Source organism: Hemiscyllium ocellatum, chromosome 6, assembly GCF_020745735.1.
Source record: "Hemiscyllium ocellatum isolate sHemOce1 chromosome 6, sHemOce1.pat.X.cur, whole genome shotgun sequence".
Classification (NCBI taxonomy): domain Eukaryota; kingdom Metazoa; phylum Chordata; class Chondrichthyes; order Orectolobiformes; family Hemiscylliidae; genus Hemiscyllium; species Hemiscyllium ocellatum.
Window position 1 is genome coordinate 60,906,730 of NC_083406.1, and position 16,682 is coordinate 60,923,411.

Below are 16,682 nucleotides of genomic sequence, written 5' to 3' on the forward strand. Positions count from 1 at the left end.
GTATCTACCCAGTTTAGTCCTAGAAGAATCCTATAGGTTTCTGTGAGATACCATCCCTCTATTGTTCTGAAATGCAGTGAATGTAATCCTAACCTATTCAATCATTCCTCAACTGCCTGTCCCATTATCCAAGGAATCAGTCTGGCAAGCCTTTGCTGCAAACTCCCTATATAGCAAGAATATCCTTCCTCTGATAAGGGACCAAAACTGAACACACTGCGGCAGCTGGGGTCTCACCATTGCCCTGTGTAATTACAGCAAGAGATCCCTTTCACTATGAAGGCTACGATACCATTTGCACCTTTATCACATGCAGCACCTGCATTTAGATAATCTCCACACGTGAAATAAATCAAACCACAACACTTGTGGAAGATAGTCAGAGATTCAGGAAAAAAAAGTCACAGTAAATAAATAACAAATACACATTCATGATTTTAAAATGTACAATATTTTTCAAATAGCAAACAGTGACTCATGTACAAACAGCTCAGGTCACATTGCACATTCCTTTCTCTCAATTTATAGCCATTCAGATGATAATCTGCCTTTCTGTTTTTGGTACTAAAGTGGATTACCTCCCCTTTTTTTCACATTATAATTCATCTGCCATACACTTGTCCACTCACATCCAAATTACAGATCTTGCTAGATGATGGTTGTATTGGGATAAAAGCAGAGTGTCTTGTTGTGCTTTACTTTTCCCTCTAAGTTTCTAGTTGTTGTTGTTTAACTCTTTGAAGCATTTATCTTTTAATGGCAGTAGCATGGGTTTTCTGGTATTACAGCATACCACAGCGAAAGGACTGCTTGATTTTCCCCTGTTAGTGACAGAATTTCTTTTAATGTCTGTATTTTGACTTGACCCTGCCAAATATGCCATTGAAATCGTATAAAATTACACTTCAGAATAGAAAAATTGGTCACCTGGGTCCATTGTTTACTATTTGAAAAATATTGTACATGTTCAAATAGTGAATGTGTATTTGTTATTTATTTACTGTGACATGTTTGCTGCAAATTTCTAATGTATAGCCGAACATAGAATGATGAAGTGTCTGACTAATGTCTGTGAATGCTCTTTCATGGAAAATTATGTTGTTATGGCCTTGTTTTTTTTTGATTTGTGTATTCTACATCTCTCACCCTACAGTATAAAATTGACAAAGCCTCCCTGATGGCTCAAACAGTGAACCTGTCTGTCTGGCACAATGATACATTTGGCCGCAACAGTTTTCTAGGTGAAGTAGAAGTAGAGTTAAGGAAGTGGGATTGGAGCAACAAGAAAATGGATTGGCACGACCTGAAACCAAGGGTAATTTATAATATAAATTAAAGAGGGCAAGACTGCGAGACTGGTCTTAACTGGTGGGAAGGGAACATGAATGTTGAGTTTGCTGTGTAGTAATGTGGGTTGTAGTATTGCTGATGTAATTTTATCTTTTTTGTATACCTGCAGCAATTTTTTTATAAAACAATAATAATTGATAGAAATTTAAAATATTAGTTCAATGCTGAAACTTCTCAGTTTATAAGTCAGTGTCTGAAGAAAATGAAAAAGAAGGCTGAACATTTCAGGTGTGTATACCCATCATCAGTAATGAAAAGTAAAATAAGCAAACACCTCAATAAGGCTGAGGAGAGAAACATCAGAGCAAAGAAGCAACCTAGTCCAGTCAATGGAAAAACTGTAAATAATCTAGAAGATCGACTCACTGAAACAATATAATTGTAATGAAAGAAAGGTGGACTACTATAATAAATTATAAGTAGAATGTGCAGGCTAGAACACTGCAGAGTTATCAGGGGAGCACTGAAATACTGTCCATGAAGATTGCTTTGAAAGTACTGAGAGCAGTTTTCAAAGCCTAAAATATAGTTGTCACATTTGTGGTCAAGTTGATAACATTTTATAATTGGTGAAAGCCAAATCCATGTCAGGTATGCAATGTACAAGAAGTCACACTTGATTTGAAAATGCTACCCATTACATTAAACGAAATATAAGCAAATTGCCATTTTAAATGGCAGGGACTTAAATAATAGTGTGGACAAGGCAATAGTCAGCACCCTATTTATTATCTAATATTTATGTTTCCTTCAGCTGAAATTTCATGGTTTTCCAGAATTATGAAGAGCAGCAAGGATTTGGTCTTTTCTATCATGTTTAGAGCTTTTGACAAGCTGGTCACTTTCCATGAGAAAATAACTGTCAGTTTATCCATCTCAATATCTGATTTACAAAAAAAAACAATTGATAACTCCATCTGCTCAAATTATCTTTCCGTCAGTAGGATATTGATGCTATTTGCATCAGAGATCTGAATTAGGTCTCTGTCTGCGCTGCTTCAGTGAATCCAAACCCAATGCACAAAGCTTCTTTCTCTAGTTGGTGGACTTAGGCTGTTAGTCATTCACATTCCTGCTATGTACCTCCTTTAGAACAAAGTTGTTGTTTATGTTGGATTCAAAAAGGATACACCCTACTTCAGGCTATATCTGACTGATGCTTTGTGCATACCAGTTACCTTGACTTTCTATTGAATGGTCTGGCCAATATAACACAGGATAAATTTTTAAAAAGTACTGCAGACACTAGAAATCCAAAATAAAAAGAGGAAGTGCTGGAGAAATTCTGCAGGTTTGATGTGACTCATGTTTAGTATGACTGTTCTTCAGAATCCTGAATTGTATTTGCTTTAGTTGCAGTCAATTTTATTGAGGTGTTCTGTAAAGATTTAAACTTTATGGCCAATCTCTGGCTTTTCTTTCCCCATGACCATGAACCTAGACACATTAAACGTATCTCCTATCTGTGCATTTATTGCAATTACATGAAAGGGCAGATAGAATGGGGGGAAACCAAAGTCTTAAACAAGAGATGATATGATTGGAAATGAGAACATATTGTAGATGCTGGAAGATAACTTAGCAAAGATGAGCACAATTAAAAACTTGATATTTTTGAGATAACAAGGGAAGGCGTCATCCAAATGGGTAGATACAGCCAACCACCGCGTAGATGGCCAAGTCCAGAGAGTGAGAAGTCAAAAGCACATGTGAAAGTGAAGGCTACCTGGAAATTGATATTATTATTCAGGAAATTCTCAAGATCGAAATAGGAGAAGGAAGCACAATCTATGTAACTGAAAGAAACTTGGGAGAGGGCTTTATTGCACTTGGACAGAGCGTGACACCTTTTTGGTAAACTCTATTTGCAATTATGATTACTTTTCATTAATTACATACCTGCATATTTAAAAATAGCTTTTGATGTATCATGGCAAAGTATTACCAACAAAATGTAGATTAAATGATGTTTCTTGGTCATGATCATTGCAGACAATTTCAGCTAACAAAACTGGTGATAAAGGCAGCTTAAAAGTGGCTTTCCGTTTCATTCCTCAGGGATACAAAGGTATTTTCTCCTTTTTTTTTGTAATAATTTTTTTGTTATTTCTCATTTATCAACAAAATAATTGATGGTTCTGCACACAGGCAAAAAAACAGGAGAAATTCAAATCTGGGTGAAAGAAGCCAGTAATTTACCACAGATTAGGCCCAGTCGTTTGGATCCATTTGTTAAATGGTAAAAGCATTTCTTTATTACTATTGAACTTTATATGTATTTCCATATTATACTTGTATATATTCTCAGCAGATGTTGCTACTGGACAGGTCACATCACATTCTGAAATTTAGTTTGATCATAATATTTCTTACTATTTATTGCAGTGGTCTTTCAATGAAACACAAGCACACAATGCATAGATTTGGTTTTAACAATAAAGAAGTTAATTACACACAAAAATGGAGGTTAAAATTGAATAAACCAAATTATTTACTTATAAGACAACTTGAAACATTTTGGAACAGGTAAAATACAATCTCATCTACTTCCCTACATTTATCACTTCTCAGTACTCAAATACCAAAGCGTTCCCTTCTCTGTCATATCTGTAGGTTTGACTTAACAGTTTCTTCAAATTCACATTGTTGAGAGTTTGATCACCTTTTCCTTGATTAGTATCACACTGTGCTTTCCCTATTTTTACCTTCCTTTTTTCGCATTCAAACTCCAAAATAAATGATATTGAAACTTCTTTAAATTGTCAACCTTCAACCTCCTTCCCCCCCCACCCCACCCCTTGCCCCCAGGAATGAATGGAAATGTACCTTTAGGAGGTAGTTCACTACCCCACCTAAAAATGATGTTCACAACATTTCTGTAACAGCAGTAACACGTTGACATTAAACATGCAATGAATATACAGCAACTGTGAATAAACATAAATCCATGGGCAGTACATCATTTTTTGTCCTTCGTATCTGTTTTTGATAAATGGACTGCCGTAGTCTGTCCTTTTTCCAGGTACGTTAATAATTTTCAAATTATCTGGTTGTTTTGGTAGAGATTAACTGTCCAATCTGTCATGATCTGTATAACTGACAGTTTCTTCCACATTGTTAGTGATTTAAGCTTCAAAATGATATAGATCGAATATAAGACTCCATGTCTCTTCCTCAATTGTTGGATATTTCTGTTGACAGGCTTTGAGTTCCTTAGAAAAATAAATGAGGCTATACAATCCCCATCTGCTCCTGCAATAAAATCACCCCATGCTGATGTCATTGTCACTGGCATCATCAGACAGTTTGAATCACTTCTCCTAAATCGGCATGACTAAAACTGTCATGGCTGTCAGTGCAGATCTCTCATTCAAAAGCATTTTGACATTCTTGCATTTGTTCTAATATTCTGCCTAAATTTGATGAAGGTGCAAGGATATTGCTGAAGTTCAGAACAAACCTATGATAAAATCTACTCGGGAGATAGTAAGGACTGCTGATGCTGGAGAGTCAGAGTGGAGTCAGAAAAAGCACAGAAGATCAAGCAGCAGAGGAGAAGAGGAGTCAATGTTTCAGGAAGCCTGACGAAAGGTTCCGACCTGAAACTTTGACTCCCCCTCTCTGCTGCTTGACCTGCTGTGCTTTTTCTGGCTCCACCCTTTATCCACTCATAAAGTCTACCCAGTGCAACATATCTTAAAACTTTGCATTTTGTTCTAAGCACAGGAAAATCCAAAATAGCCTTTATGTTCACTTCCTACTTACCTTGCCTGACAGCTCAAATAAGCCTCTTTGCATTGGCAAATTCACTTTTAGCCACACATCTAATCAAATTAGCTTTTTAAAGCTGGTCAAACTGTTCAGTCATGTGTCGTAAATGTTCTTCTCAGGTTTGGCTAAAAAAAGGTTGATGTAAACCATGCAATTACTTAGTCCTTCAATTTATCTTTTTTTGGTTGATTACTGGAATGTTGTTGGTGCATTTTTGATTCCAAATGGAATGACTTTGCATTGACAAAATCTCTCCTGGGGTTACAAAAAAAATTCTATATTTCTGTAGTCTAGTCAGTCAACATTACGTAATATTCTTTTTAGCAACTTAATTATGGTGACAAATCATAGACCTCCAACATTTTCAATGCAGTCCTCAACTCCTGGAAGAGATTGTAAGTAAATTTTTGTTACCACTTTGACTTTCTGACAATCTATATAAAATGCAAAACTGTCCAGTTTCGGACCATCAAGCTTAGTCAGGTTGAGTTTGCATGGATATTGTTTTATAGAACATTGAATGGTGCAGGAATGAGCCCTATAAAACAACATCCACCCGAACTCAAACCAGAGAGATCAGCTCAAGTGAGCAAATAGATGAAGCTCGTGATAGAACATAGACCAGTACAGCACAGGCATGGGCCCTTTGGTCCACAACATGATGCCAAATTAAACTTATCCTTTCTTCCGACCTTTGGTCCATATCTTTCCATTCCTTACATACTCATGTGCTTATCTAAAAGTCCCTTAAACACCCCTGTATTATCTGCCTCCTCCACCACCCTGGCAGCATGTTCCAGACTTGTACCATTCTCTGTGTTTTTTAAATAAACACAATTTGCCCCTCCCATCTCCTTTGAACTTACCCCCTCTCATCGTAAATGCATGACCCCTAGTATTAGACACTTCAACTTTGGTGGAAAAACATTCTGACTGTCAACCCTATCTATGCATCTTATAATTTTATACACTTCTATCATGTCTCCCCTTAGCCACTGCTGCTCCAAAGTAAAAAAAAAAGAGTCTTTCTAGCCTCTCCTTACAGCTTATATCCTGTAATCCAGGTAAACCTCTTCTGCAAATTCTCTAAAATCTCCACATCCTTCATGTAATGTGGTGTCAAGAATTAAGTTCAGTACTGTCTGGCCTAACCAAAATCTGAAAAAGCTGCAACATTACATCCTGACTCTTGTACTCGGTGACCAATGAAGGCAAGCATGCCATATGTCATATTTACCACACCACCTACTTGCGTGGCCACTTACAGTGTGCAATAAACTGGAACTCCAAGATCCCCCTATACATCATAGGTAACACATCCCTACATTAACATCATAAATAGCCCAAACTCTCTTTCTGGCTTCTCAAAACAAATTAATTTATGATTCTGTAATAGCCTTTGTGAGTTACATTGATAATTTTTGGAAGATAAGACATGATGATACCTAACCTTTGTTTTAAGTGCATCCAAGTTATCCAGTCTGATTGCCAATAGGTCATTTTTGATTTTTAATTTCTAATTCATTCTCCAACTGTTCTGATATTTTGTATTTCACTCCCTACTACTTTCACTGCTGTAAATGAACTTATTCTCCTTACGATTATCTCTATCATAATATCTCTTTCACATGTGAACATAACATATTTGATTGTTTAACCAGGTTGAAGTACTCAATATATAATCTACACCATTGAGTTTCTTTTATGCTCATGAACTTTATTTTTAATGGTTCCCCAGAAACTGGTAGCAATACTTTCACCATCTCCAACAATAAATTTTGAACGTCAGCCTTTTTGTCATCTCTAGTTTTCTTTGTTTGTTGACCACCCTTTAAATGCACTATGGTTAGCTCCATTTTGGTCCATTTTTCTCTGAAATTCATATCACAGACTGGAAGCATAGTTTCTGAGCTTTGCTATATAACTTTTTTTTTCTTTCACAAGTTTAAGTGATTTTCTTAACAGAGTCTGTATGTTAGTTCAAAGGGACCAAATCCTGTAGGCACATTTAGGAGTGTTCCCAATAGCAAAGTGTAACAAATGAATCCCTTAGCCTAGTCGTTATGACATTCTTGATGTTAAGCTCTCATCATGGTCTTCAAAGTTTGATGCCATTTTTCCAGTCTACCTTGAGACTGTGGGCCCTAAGCAGAAAATATAAATTGAATATTCCCAAACTAGTTGTCAATTCTTTGGATTTGTTTTGCAAATATTCAATCAAGAGTTCAAATTTTATTCCCTTGGGTAAACTTTGTTTTGTAAATTATCAAACTAACTTCCTACTCGTACTTTTGCAGCAACTTTTCCTTAAGTGACTGTTTTGGGAAACATTTTGGAAATATCCATTATCGTTAAAAGATATTGATTACCATTCCTCATTTTTGGGTAGGGATTCCATACATTCTATTAAACCCTAGTAAAGGACCATTCAAAAGTTAGTGTTGGAACTAAAGTGCAGGTTTATTTGAGGGTTGAGGGTTCTAAACTGCCGAACATATGTGACATTTCTGACAAAATTTGACATCTTTATGTAATTCTGTCCAATAAATATGTTTTAATATTTTCGTCTGTGACCTGCCAATGGAATTTTGTGACCAACTCATAAAATTTTCGCGATGGTACTCAGATGGAACTACCACCTGATGGACCACTGCCCATTACTCATTAACTGGAAGTTGAAGTAGTCTCCATTTCCTCATTAGTACTTTGTCTTTCAAATGACATTCAGGTTTTGTTTCTTTTCTCAATTATTGAGTAGGCTGTTTTGTCTAACTGTCAAAATTCTAAACCTGTTTGTTGCATTTCCATGACAGAAGATGACCTAAACATATCCGCTTCATTCTCTTTACATCACCCTTTTTACCTCATTCTTGTTTAGTAAACTTTCCAAACAGTTCATATAATTACTGACTATCTAAATCAACTCTGTTAGGGAACAATCCAAGCTGTTTCTCCTGTAATATCTGTTTCTCCTGTAATATTTCGTTTCTTTTACCTCCAGTGGCTGTTCCTCCACCCTTTGCGAGGCCAACATTCTTGATCCTTTCAGGGCATTTCTCAAACTAAAATCAATCCCTTCTTTGGTATTAGTTTCAAAACTTTTGCTACAAATCTCCATTTATCAAGTCCATTGATCTGACACTGGTTTGTAACCTCCGTACTAACCTCCAATTAATACTTTCTCCTTTATTAACCTCTCTGGAAGATGCACAATATCATCAGCCAGCATCAGTTGATGATTTTGTCCAGTTTTTTAATATCTTTGTTGATTTACCTCCTTGATTTGATGTCTTTTGAGAAAATATCCAGATCCTCAAATAATTTGATTTTCCTTATCAACATTAGAAAAAGAATTTTCATGACCGTCTTGAGTCATCTCTCCCATCTCAGTACATTCTAAGGAAACATAATCTCTTTGTCCAGTTTTAATACTGCTTTCCTGATGCCCCATTTCTGAAGATTACTTGGATATTCCTACTTCTGTCATTTAATCTGTCTCCCATTTACCTTCCGACAATTGGCTCCAGTGTGTCCATTCTTTTCATTCATTAATTTATATCACTTATTTAAATTCTAGTTTTTGACCTACCTTCCTTTTGTCTGTTCTCTAAACATAGTAACTGTTCCTTCTGCAGATTTCCTATTCTTGCAATTGCCTTATGGATTTCCATAAGACCATCTCTCCATCTGTAATTGTCTGCCCAAGATATCATACCTGTCAGAACTGTTGATTCTCTGATCTGGAATACTCGTGACTCATCCAAATCATTTTTATAAAAGTGTAAAGGATACTATTTGAATTTTTCCATGATCATACTTTCAATACAATCCTCAATTTTTCTCTTGTTTTAGTGATGTAAACAACTGATCTATTTCTCCCATGCAAATTTTCAAATGTCTGTTTAGGTTCCTTTCTTTCACCCAAAATTTAAAATGATGAACTTCAGACACTAGCTCACAAACATTGACTTGTCTTTTTGGCCCTTTCATACTCTGCAGACTGTTCTTCTGTCAAACTATTGTGCACAGTCAGTGCTTATCTGTAAAAAAATGCTTTGTAACATGAAGTTCCAAATGTCTTTTGGCTGCTTCATTTGCCTCGGCTACCTTTGACAAATAAGGTGAAATACCTTTTGATTCCACAAACATTAAATTTAGGCACTCTGCATAAATTCTTTGTTAAATCAAATTCCTCATTAGAATCAGAATTATCCTTTTGAGCTATTACCTCCTTGTTCCTCCTTTTACTGTAGATTTTTCCTTGGGCAACGGCTATCTTAAGTTCAAATAAACACAAAATATTACAGATGCTGAAAATTTGAAACAAAAACAGAAAACAGGAAATCACTGAGTCTGGCAGCATCTGTGAAGAGAGAAACAAAGTAAATGCTTTGAGTCCAAAGATGACTCCTTTTCTTTGGACTCAACATTGACTCTGTGTTTCTCGCTTATCAGCTGCTGCCAGACTGAGTGAGTTTCTCCAGTAATTTTTGTTTCTCTTTTTAAATTTAAGGTTTTTAAAAATTCTGTTAGCTTTTCCATTGTTGTCTGTTTTTCTTTTCCTCTCTTTTCATGTCAAGTTTTCTTATCCATGAGTCCCTTTCCATTATTCTTTATTTCTCTGTCTCCCATAACTCCAGTCTTTTTAGTTTTTAACATTTTAAGGAATCAACAATCCAAACCGTGGGCTGTGTTTTGTTGGGGTTGGGCAGACGCTACTCTTACATCCCCTCCAATCACAACTCCTCCATTCCCGAAAGCATGATGGATAGCATGGGCATAAAACATACTTTGGATGGGATTTTAACAGCTATCATCAAGAGTGGTTTAGCAGCTCCACTATTTATTGATTGAGTTGAAACAGTCCTAAGGTTCTATGTACACTAGATGGACAGCAACAGTTCAAGAAGGCAGTTCATTCACCAATTTCTCAAGGTCAATTAAGGATATGCAATAAGTGCCAACCCACAAATGAAGTTCACATCTTCTGAGCGAATATAAGTGAAAAAGCGTCACTCCATCACCATGCCTCAATTCTTTAAGGCTGGAGTTTGGAATTGGCACTGTCCCAAAGTTAATTTGAATGCAGAGACACAGAAAACTTGTGCATCTACAAAGGATGCATCTTCTGGCTTTTAGTTTGCTTTATGAACACACACATACTTTATGTTTACTTAGAAGCTGTCATGTTCTGAATGACTTGGAATTTTTTTAAGTGCGCAAAGTGTTTAGTGCTTAGTTACAGGCTTCCTGTGTCTTTGACTTGCATTATTTTTAATGGAAAGGGAGAGGCACACAGGTCATCAAGGTGGGGAAAACTGAACATTTAAAGGGTTGGCATGCTGACATAGCTGCAGCATGTGCCAACAGTTTACTCAGTAAGTGCACTGCATGTGCTTCAAGCAAATGGTGGTTTGAAAGTCAAAGGTGAGTGGTCGTTGGCAAGGTCAGTTGTGGTTACAGCATAGTCAGTCAAAAGGGGCTTATCTGTTTATACTACAGCAGGTTGGCCATGGTCAGGTAGGTGCTTGGTCCTTTCAGAGTCCAGGGATCTGTGTTCTTGCAGCCTGGTCATTGAGCCACAATCAGTTCTGCAGCCAAGACCAACCTTTCCAAAGATTACAAGTAGGATCAGACTGGGAATTGGGCCAGATTTTCCAGCAATGTGATAAAGTGAGGAATTGAGTATGATGGACATGGATGGAACAACAGTTATTGGTGTTCTATTGCAGAAATAGAAGTTGAGATGTCCCAGTACATGAGTAGGAAACTCAGACGGTAGGAAAGGTTAGCAGTTTGATAAGATGAGATTGGTGAAAGTAGTTCAGTGAACCAGAAACGTGCAACAGTGAAATAGTAATTCATCAACCTGGTGAGATATGTGTGCAGTGGCAAAGTTACAATGATTAAGTGTCTGAATGAGCATTATGTAGCATCAGGAAGATTGGGCATTTCCCCCTTGTGGAATGTCAAAGATCATTGATGTTCTTCCTGCTCTGCTGGGCGTCCCTTTTTTGACTTGGATGGAGGACAGTTTTGTCTGGTTGCTGCAGGAAGCCGTGCCATCAGCAAAATAAAGAATGGCCTTTCTCTCTGCCTTGCTGACCACGTGTTTTCCTTTTTGGGCCGTGTTTGGTAATATAGGTGGAACATTATAGTGGGAGAGACAGTTTCTGGCTTGCAGCATCTGAAGGGATGTGCAGCTGGGTGTTAAATATGATGAAGTAAAAACAATGACTGCAGATGCTGGAAACCAGATTCTGGATCAGTGGTGCTGAAAGAGCACAGCAGTTCAGGCAGCATCCAACAAGCAGTGAAATCGACGTTTCGGGCAAAAGCCCTTCATCAGGAATAAATATGATGCATGTGTTGTGAATGTCACAAGGTGCTGGAAATGGCTAGCACTTCCATACCTCCTGCCACATAGTTTCATGAGAGATGTGAAGACCCTTTTTGTATTATTAATCCAATATAAGGCAGAAGGTTACATGAGAATAGATACTCTAAGCCATGGGGATCTGGGTACTACGAATCACACACTTTAAAACACAAACTGAAAATGGGAAAGTTTTGCCCAGTTTGCATTATCTGCTCAGGACAGTGGTCAGTCTCTGACTTCCCTATGACTTGGTCCATGCCACAATTGTGACAGAGTCTTCAGAAATTATATCCTATACATTTGAGTTTTCTATCTGCTACATCTACCTAAATTCTTTTCAAAACCTACCATTCTAGCCATGTGGATCTCATTTCTCAATCCCAGTCTTTTTCACACACAATTTATGACATTAGAGATTCAGTGCAAAGGCAGGTTGATATTAGGACAGAATGTTTTCCAGACATTCTCAGGTTTGTACAAGATCCTGTCATGATTGAAAACTTTGATTTAATGAGCTGGAAGATCAGTTATGCAATGTAAGCATAATTTGGCAACCAGAGAACTGTCAACTAAAACACAAAAAATATGGCATTCTGTTATGTTGTGGATCTTAAATTATTTTCAGTAACATTTACAAATAATTGAAAATTTGACTATTCAGATTTCCTCTACTGAAATGTTTGAAAATATTTTTGGTGCCTAGTTCTTCAATTTTTGCATCATGGTAAAAGTTAGAATAGTAAATATTTGATTATTTTCTTCATTTAGCAGCAAAATCTTACTTCTGAGACATGTAAGTAGATACTTAACTGTTTGACCTAGTCATCCAATTGAGTAACAAAGCTCAAGTTCTTATTAGTATTCTAGGACATGCATGTGTCAAAAAGCAAGACTTTCCTTCATATTAGATCTAGGTTTTGAGATTAGAAAACCTTTGAACATGCTATAATTGTGTTTCTGTTTTATCCTACAAGCTTCATTCTTCCAGACACAAGCAAAAAAAGTCGTCAGAAAACACGGGTTGTGAAGAAAAGCACAAATCCTGTATTCAATCACACCATGGTTTATGATGGTTTCAGCACTGAAGATCTTAAGGATGCATGTGTTGAACTTTCTGTCTGGGACCATGACAAACTGATTAATCATTTTATTGGAGGACTAAGGATTGGCCTTGGCACAGGTAATAGCCTCTGAAACATGGTGCTGAAATTAGTACAGATTTGAATTTTAATATAATTTACAGGAGCTGTGTGGTAATTATTCCTGTTGTGAATTTCACAGCCTGGACCAAGAGAACTTCTGAAATAATTCTACAAATCAGAAATTGCAATTTGTGATTTCTTTTTAAATATTAATTGCTGTGTCAATGCAATCAAAATTAGATTGCAGTTCACAGTCAGGTGATGACATAAACTCCAATTTGAAACCAATTGGTCATTTGTATCATACAATTAGCATAATATATAAAGCCATTTCAAATAATAACTTCACTATGAGCTTTCTTTATGTGGAATAAAACTATTTTTCAGTTGTCCCCCATGAAATTAGTGGTTTTGGCACTTAAAGGACCTGTTCCTCAATTTTTAATCCCAGTCTATGCAAATACATTTGCTTAGTTTACCTCTAGAGGTGACCCTTTTAAATATAGAGAATTCATGTATATGAGTTCAAAATAGGCAAGATTGTCGTGAAGGATATTGTTGACTGTCCATGTTTAAATCTCAGGTACATATGAATGTACAAATGTATGATATAGAAGCAGAAGTATACCATTCAATCCCTGAGCCTGCTGTGCCAATCAATACATTTTGTTTCCCATCTACATCTAATTATCCTTGAATCACCTGCATAACCATTAATTATCCACCCCTTAAAAGTATTCATTGAATCTGCCTTCACTGCCCTCCGGAACACTGCAATGTGTTCCAAAATCTCTCAACCACCAAAAGAACAAAATTCTCCTCATCTCTGTCCTGAAAGTTAAAAATCTCACAACACCAGGTTATAGTCCAACAAGTTTAATTGGAAACACTAGCTTTCGGAGTGCCACTCCTTCATCAGGTGGTTGTGATGAAGGAGTGGCGCTCCGAAAGCTAGTGCTTCCAATTAAACCTGTTGGACTATAACCTGGTGTTGTGTGATTTTTAACTTTGTACACCTCAGTCCAACACTGGCATCTCCAAATCTGTCCTGAAAAGTTGAGGAGTAATTTTAAGTCTTCCGAAGTTCCAATCAGATGAGCAAGAGGAAATTTCCATGTCTACCCTGTCAAGACCATTTAAGATCTTTTACACTTCAATAAAATCACTGCTTACTCTTCTAAATTTCACTGGAAACAAACCCAACCTTTCTAGCCTATCCTTATAAGACAGTCCCTCTTCCCAAGTATCAATCTAGTGAACCTTTGATACTTTACAGCCTTCCTTAGAATAAGGAGACTGAAATCGTAATCTTCAATTGAGCGATTTATCTGTATATGTGAAACATAACATTCTTTTATGTTCAATTTCTCTTGTAATAAAGGATAGCATGCCATCTGTGACTCCTCAGATACTGACAATAGACCAGAAACTGAACTGGACTAGCCATTTAAATACTGTGATTAAAAGAATGGTTCATAGTCAGTAATATTGAATCCTGCATGGAGTAACTTGCCTGTTGACTCCCCACAGGCTATTCATCATCTACAAGGCACTAGTCAGGAATGTGGTGGAATATTCCCTACTTGGCTAGATGAACACAGGTTCCACAGCACTCGAGAAGCTTGACACCATCCAAAGCAGCCCACTCAATTGGTACCACATCCACAAACATTCTCTCTCCAATGCCAATAATTCAATAACATTAGTGTGTATCATTTACAAGATGCATGGTAGAAATTCACCAAGATTGCTAAGACTGTACGTTCCAAATCCACAATCATTTCCATCTGCAAGGACAATGGGAACACCACCACCTGCAAATTCCCATTCAAGCTACTCATCATTCTGACTTGGAAATATTTCAGTTTCTTTACAGTCACTGGATCAAAATCCTGGAACTCCCTCCCTAACAGCCTTGTGGAGATACTTTGACCAATAGACAGCAGTAGTTCATCTTCTCAAATGCTACTTGGAATAGCTAACACATTTTGGCCCAGGTGGTGATGCTCATATCCCATGAATATTCAAAAATCAGTAGACTTGATTGCCAGACCAGCTTTTTAACATTTTGGGACTTGAGCACCAGAACACATCTGCACCTCAGGATTCTACAGTCATTCTCTGTTTAAGTGATACTGTGTTTAAGTAATATTCTGTTATTTCTTTCTACCAAACTAATAAACTTCACATTTCTTTCAAACTTGTACCAAGCCTAATGAAGTCTAGAGCCAAGTTACCATTATGGAATCAAACTGGTGAAGAGGGTATTGCTGAGTCGGTGTTGTTTGAAAGGATGTGTGTAAATACCTTACACTTGTTTGTATTGGCTGGTGCTTATGGAATTTGTTTCTTTATTTAATTGACAGTCATCATTCACAACTGGATGTGATAGGATGGCGGAACTGCGACCATTGGTTGCAAGATCATTGAGCTTTGTATATTAGGTTTTTTTTCTTTGCTCTTTTATTTGCTCAAAGCCAATATGTGTTGTCCATCCATAATTATCCATCATCGCATTACTAGGATTACTTTTATATTCTGCATTTATTAATTCAATTTGTTCAAGCTGCCATGATGGGATTTGAATCCATTGCCCCAGGGTATTTGCCTGATCCAGTGACATTTATTAATAGAACAACTAGTTAAGCAGGTGATTGTGGTTAATATGATCAATTAATTGATTAGGTAGACATTTGATTTTGTTCACCCACCACAATTGCTTGTTCAAAAGTTACCTCCCCTTTCTATTCCACTGGGCACTTAACATTTCAGTGCAGCTCACTATTTTAATTGCAGTTTGTTCCCTCAAGTGGCATTTGCATCTGTTTATTTTGTGCAAAGTGATCGATGTACAGAACAATGAAAGTCCTCTACATCATTGCCTTGTACTTCTAACAGCAGTCATTTGTGTAAATTTTTAGTGAAGTAATAAATATGATGCTTTTGTAAACCAAACTCCATTCTGTTTGACCATTCTTTTTTATTCTACAGGTAAAAGTTATGGATTGACAGTTGACTGGATGGATTCTACAGAAGAAGAAATATCTGTATGGGATAAAATGATGACCCATCCAAATACTTGGGTTGAGGACGTGCTCCCTTTGAGAATGTTGATGCTCAGCAAAATGTCAGGAACCTAAACTGAACGTTTTACAAAACTGGAAAAAGATTTGCCAAATAAATTGTGTCTGCACACTAGTTCTAGTTATCTGGGACAAAAGTTTTTTTAGTTTTGTTGTTGTGACTAGTTATTTGTACTAGGCTGAGAAACACCTGAACAAAAATAAGTTTATTAAAAGAAAAGCCAAAGCTCTATGCTGCAATGTTAATATATACACAATGCTGGAAATAATAATAATTCAGTTTGAAAAGGACTTCAAAAGTGAAGATTCAAATTAACCTTTTCAGTCAGATGCCACTTTATTGTATTGGTACTGCAATGAATTAACTACTAACAAATCCAACTTTCCTTTCATACCTATGTTCCTATTATATATCAATGGCAGAAAGCCTATACAGTGATTATTTTCTGTTGGAGCACTTAAACAATTGTCAAACTGACTATGAAGATTTTAAGAAGTTAAACAAGTAATAACAAATGAAGAAAAGAATTAACCATTCTTCATGAACTGCTGCAAAATATATACTGTAATATCAGTTTCAAATATCCATTTAATAATAAATTCAAATGATATGAAGTTGCTTGTTTTAGAGTGTTTTACATGGGAATTATTAGTGAAATGGCAATATTGTTTGTGGCTGGTACAGCAGATTCAGTTTATCTATTTCATGGAAGTTTTCATCTGTAACTCCCATGCACAGAATGTTGGAAATTTTTCTTGCTTTTCTTTGAGAAGTGCAGCTCTGACGATGCTGAAGAAGTTTGCCACCCTCCAGGACACAGCACTTTGGTTGATTGGCATTCCAACAAACACCTTCAACATGCACTCACTCCACCAGCAATGACATGCTGCCACTCTGAGATGAAATGCACCAAGTTTTAAAGGAGCTTAGGACATCAGCTTCCAAACCTGCAACTT

At 36.7% G+C, this 16,682-nt stretch overlaps 1 protein-coding gene across 4 annotated transcripts in view; it reads left to right on the plus strand.

Annotated features, from left to right (window-relative positions):
* The window catches only part of sytl2a (synaptotagmin-like 2a), a 125,963-nt gene extending 109,623 nt beyond the window's left edge, over window positions 1-16,340 (plus strand). For all 4 annotated transcript variants that reach the window (XM_060825986.1, XM_060825987.1, XM_060825988.1 and 1 more), the window contains 5 exons: window positions 1,154-1,315; window positions 3,343-3,418; window positions 3,499-3,589; window positions 12,475-12,680; window positions 15,634-16,340. In XM_060825986.1, coding sequence (XP_060681969.1) covers window positions 1,154-1,315; window positions 3,343-3,418; window positions 3,499-3,589; window positions 12,475-12,680; window positions 15,634-15,782 — 684 coding nt within the window. In that variant the 3' untranslated portion in view covers window positions 15,783-16,340. The remainder of the gene's footprint in view (window positions 1-1,153; window positions 1,316-3,342; window positions 3,419-3,498; window positions 3,590-12,474; window positions 12,681-15,633) is intronic.
* The last annotated feature ends 342 nt before the right edge of the window (window positions 16,341-16,682 follow it).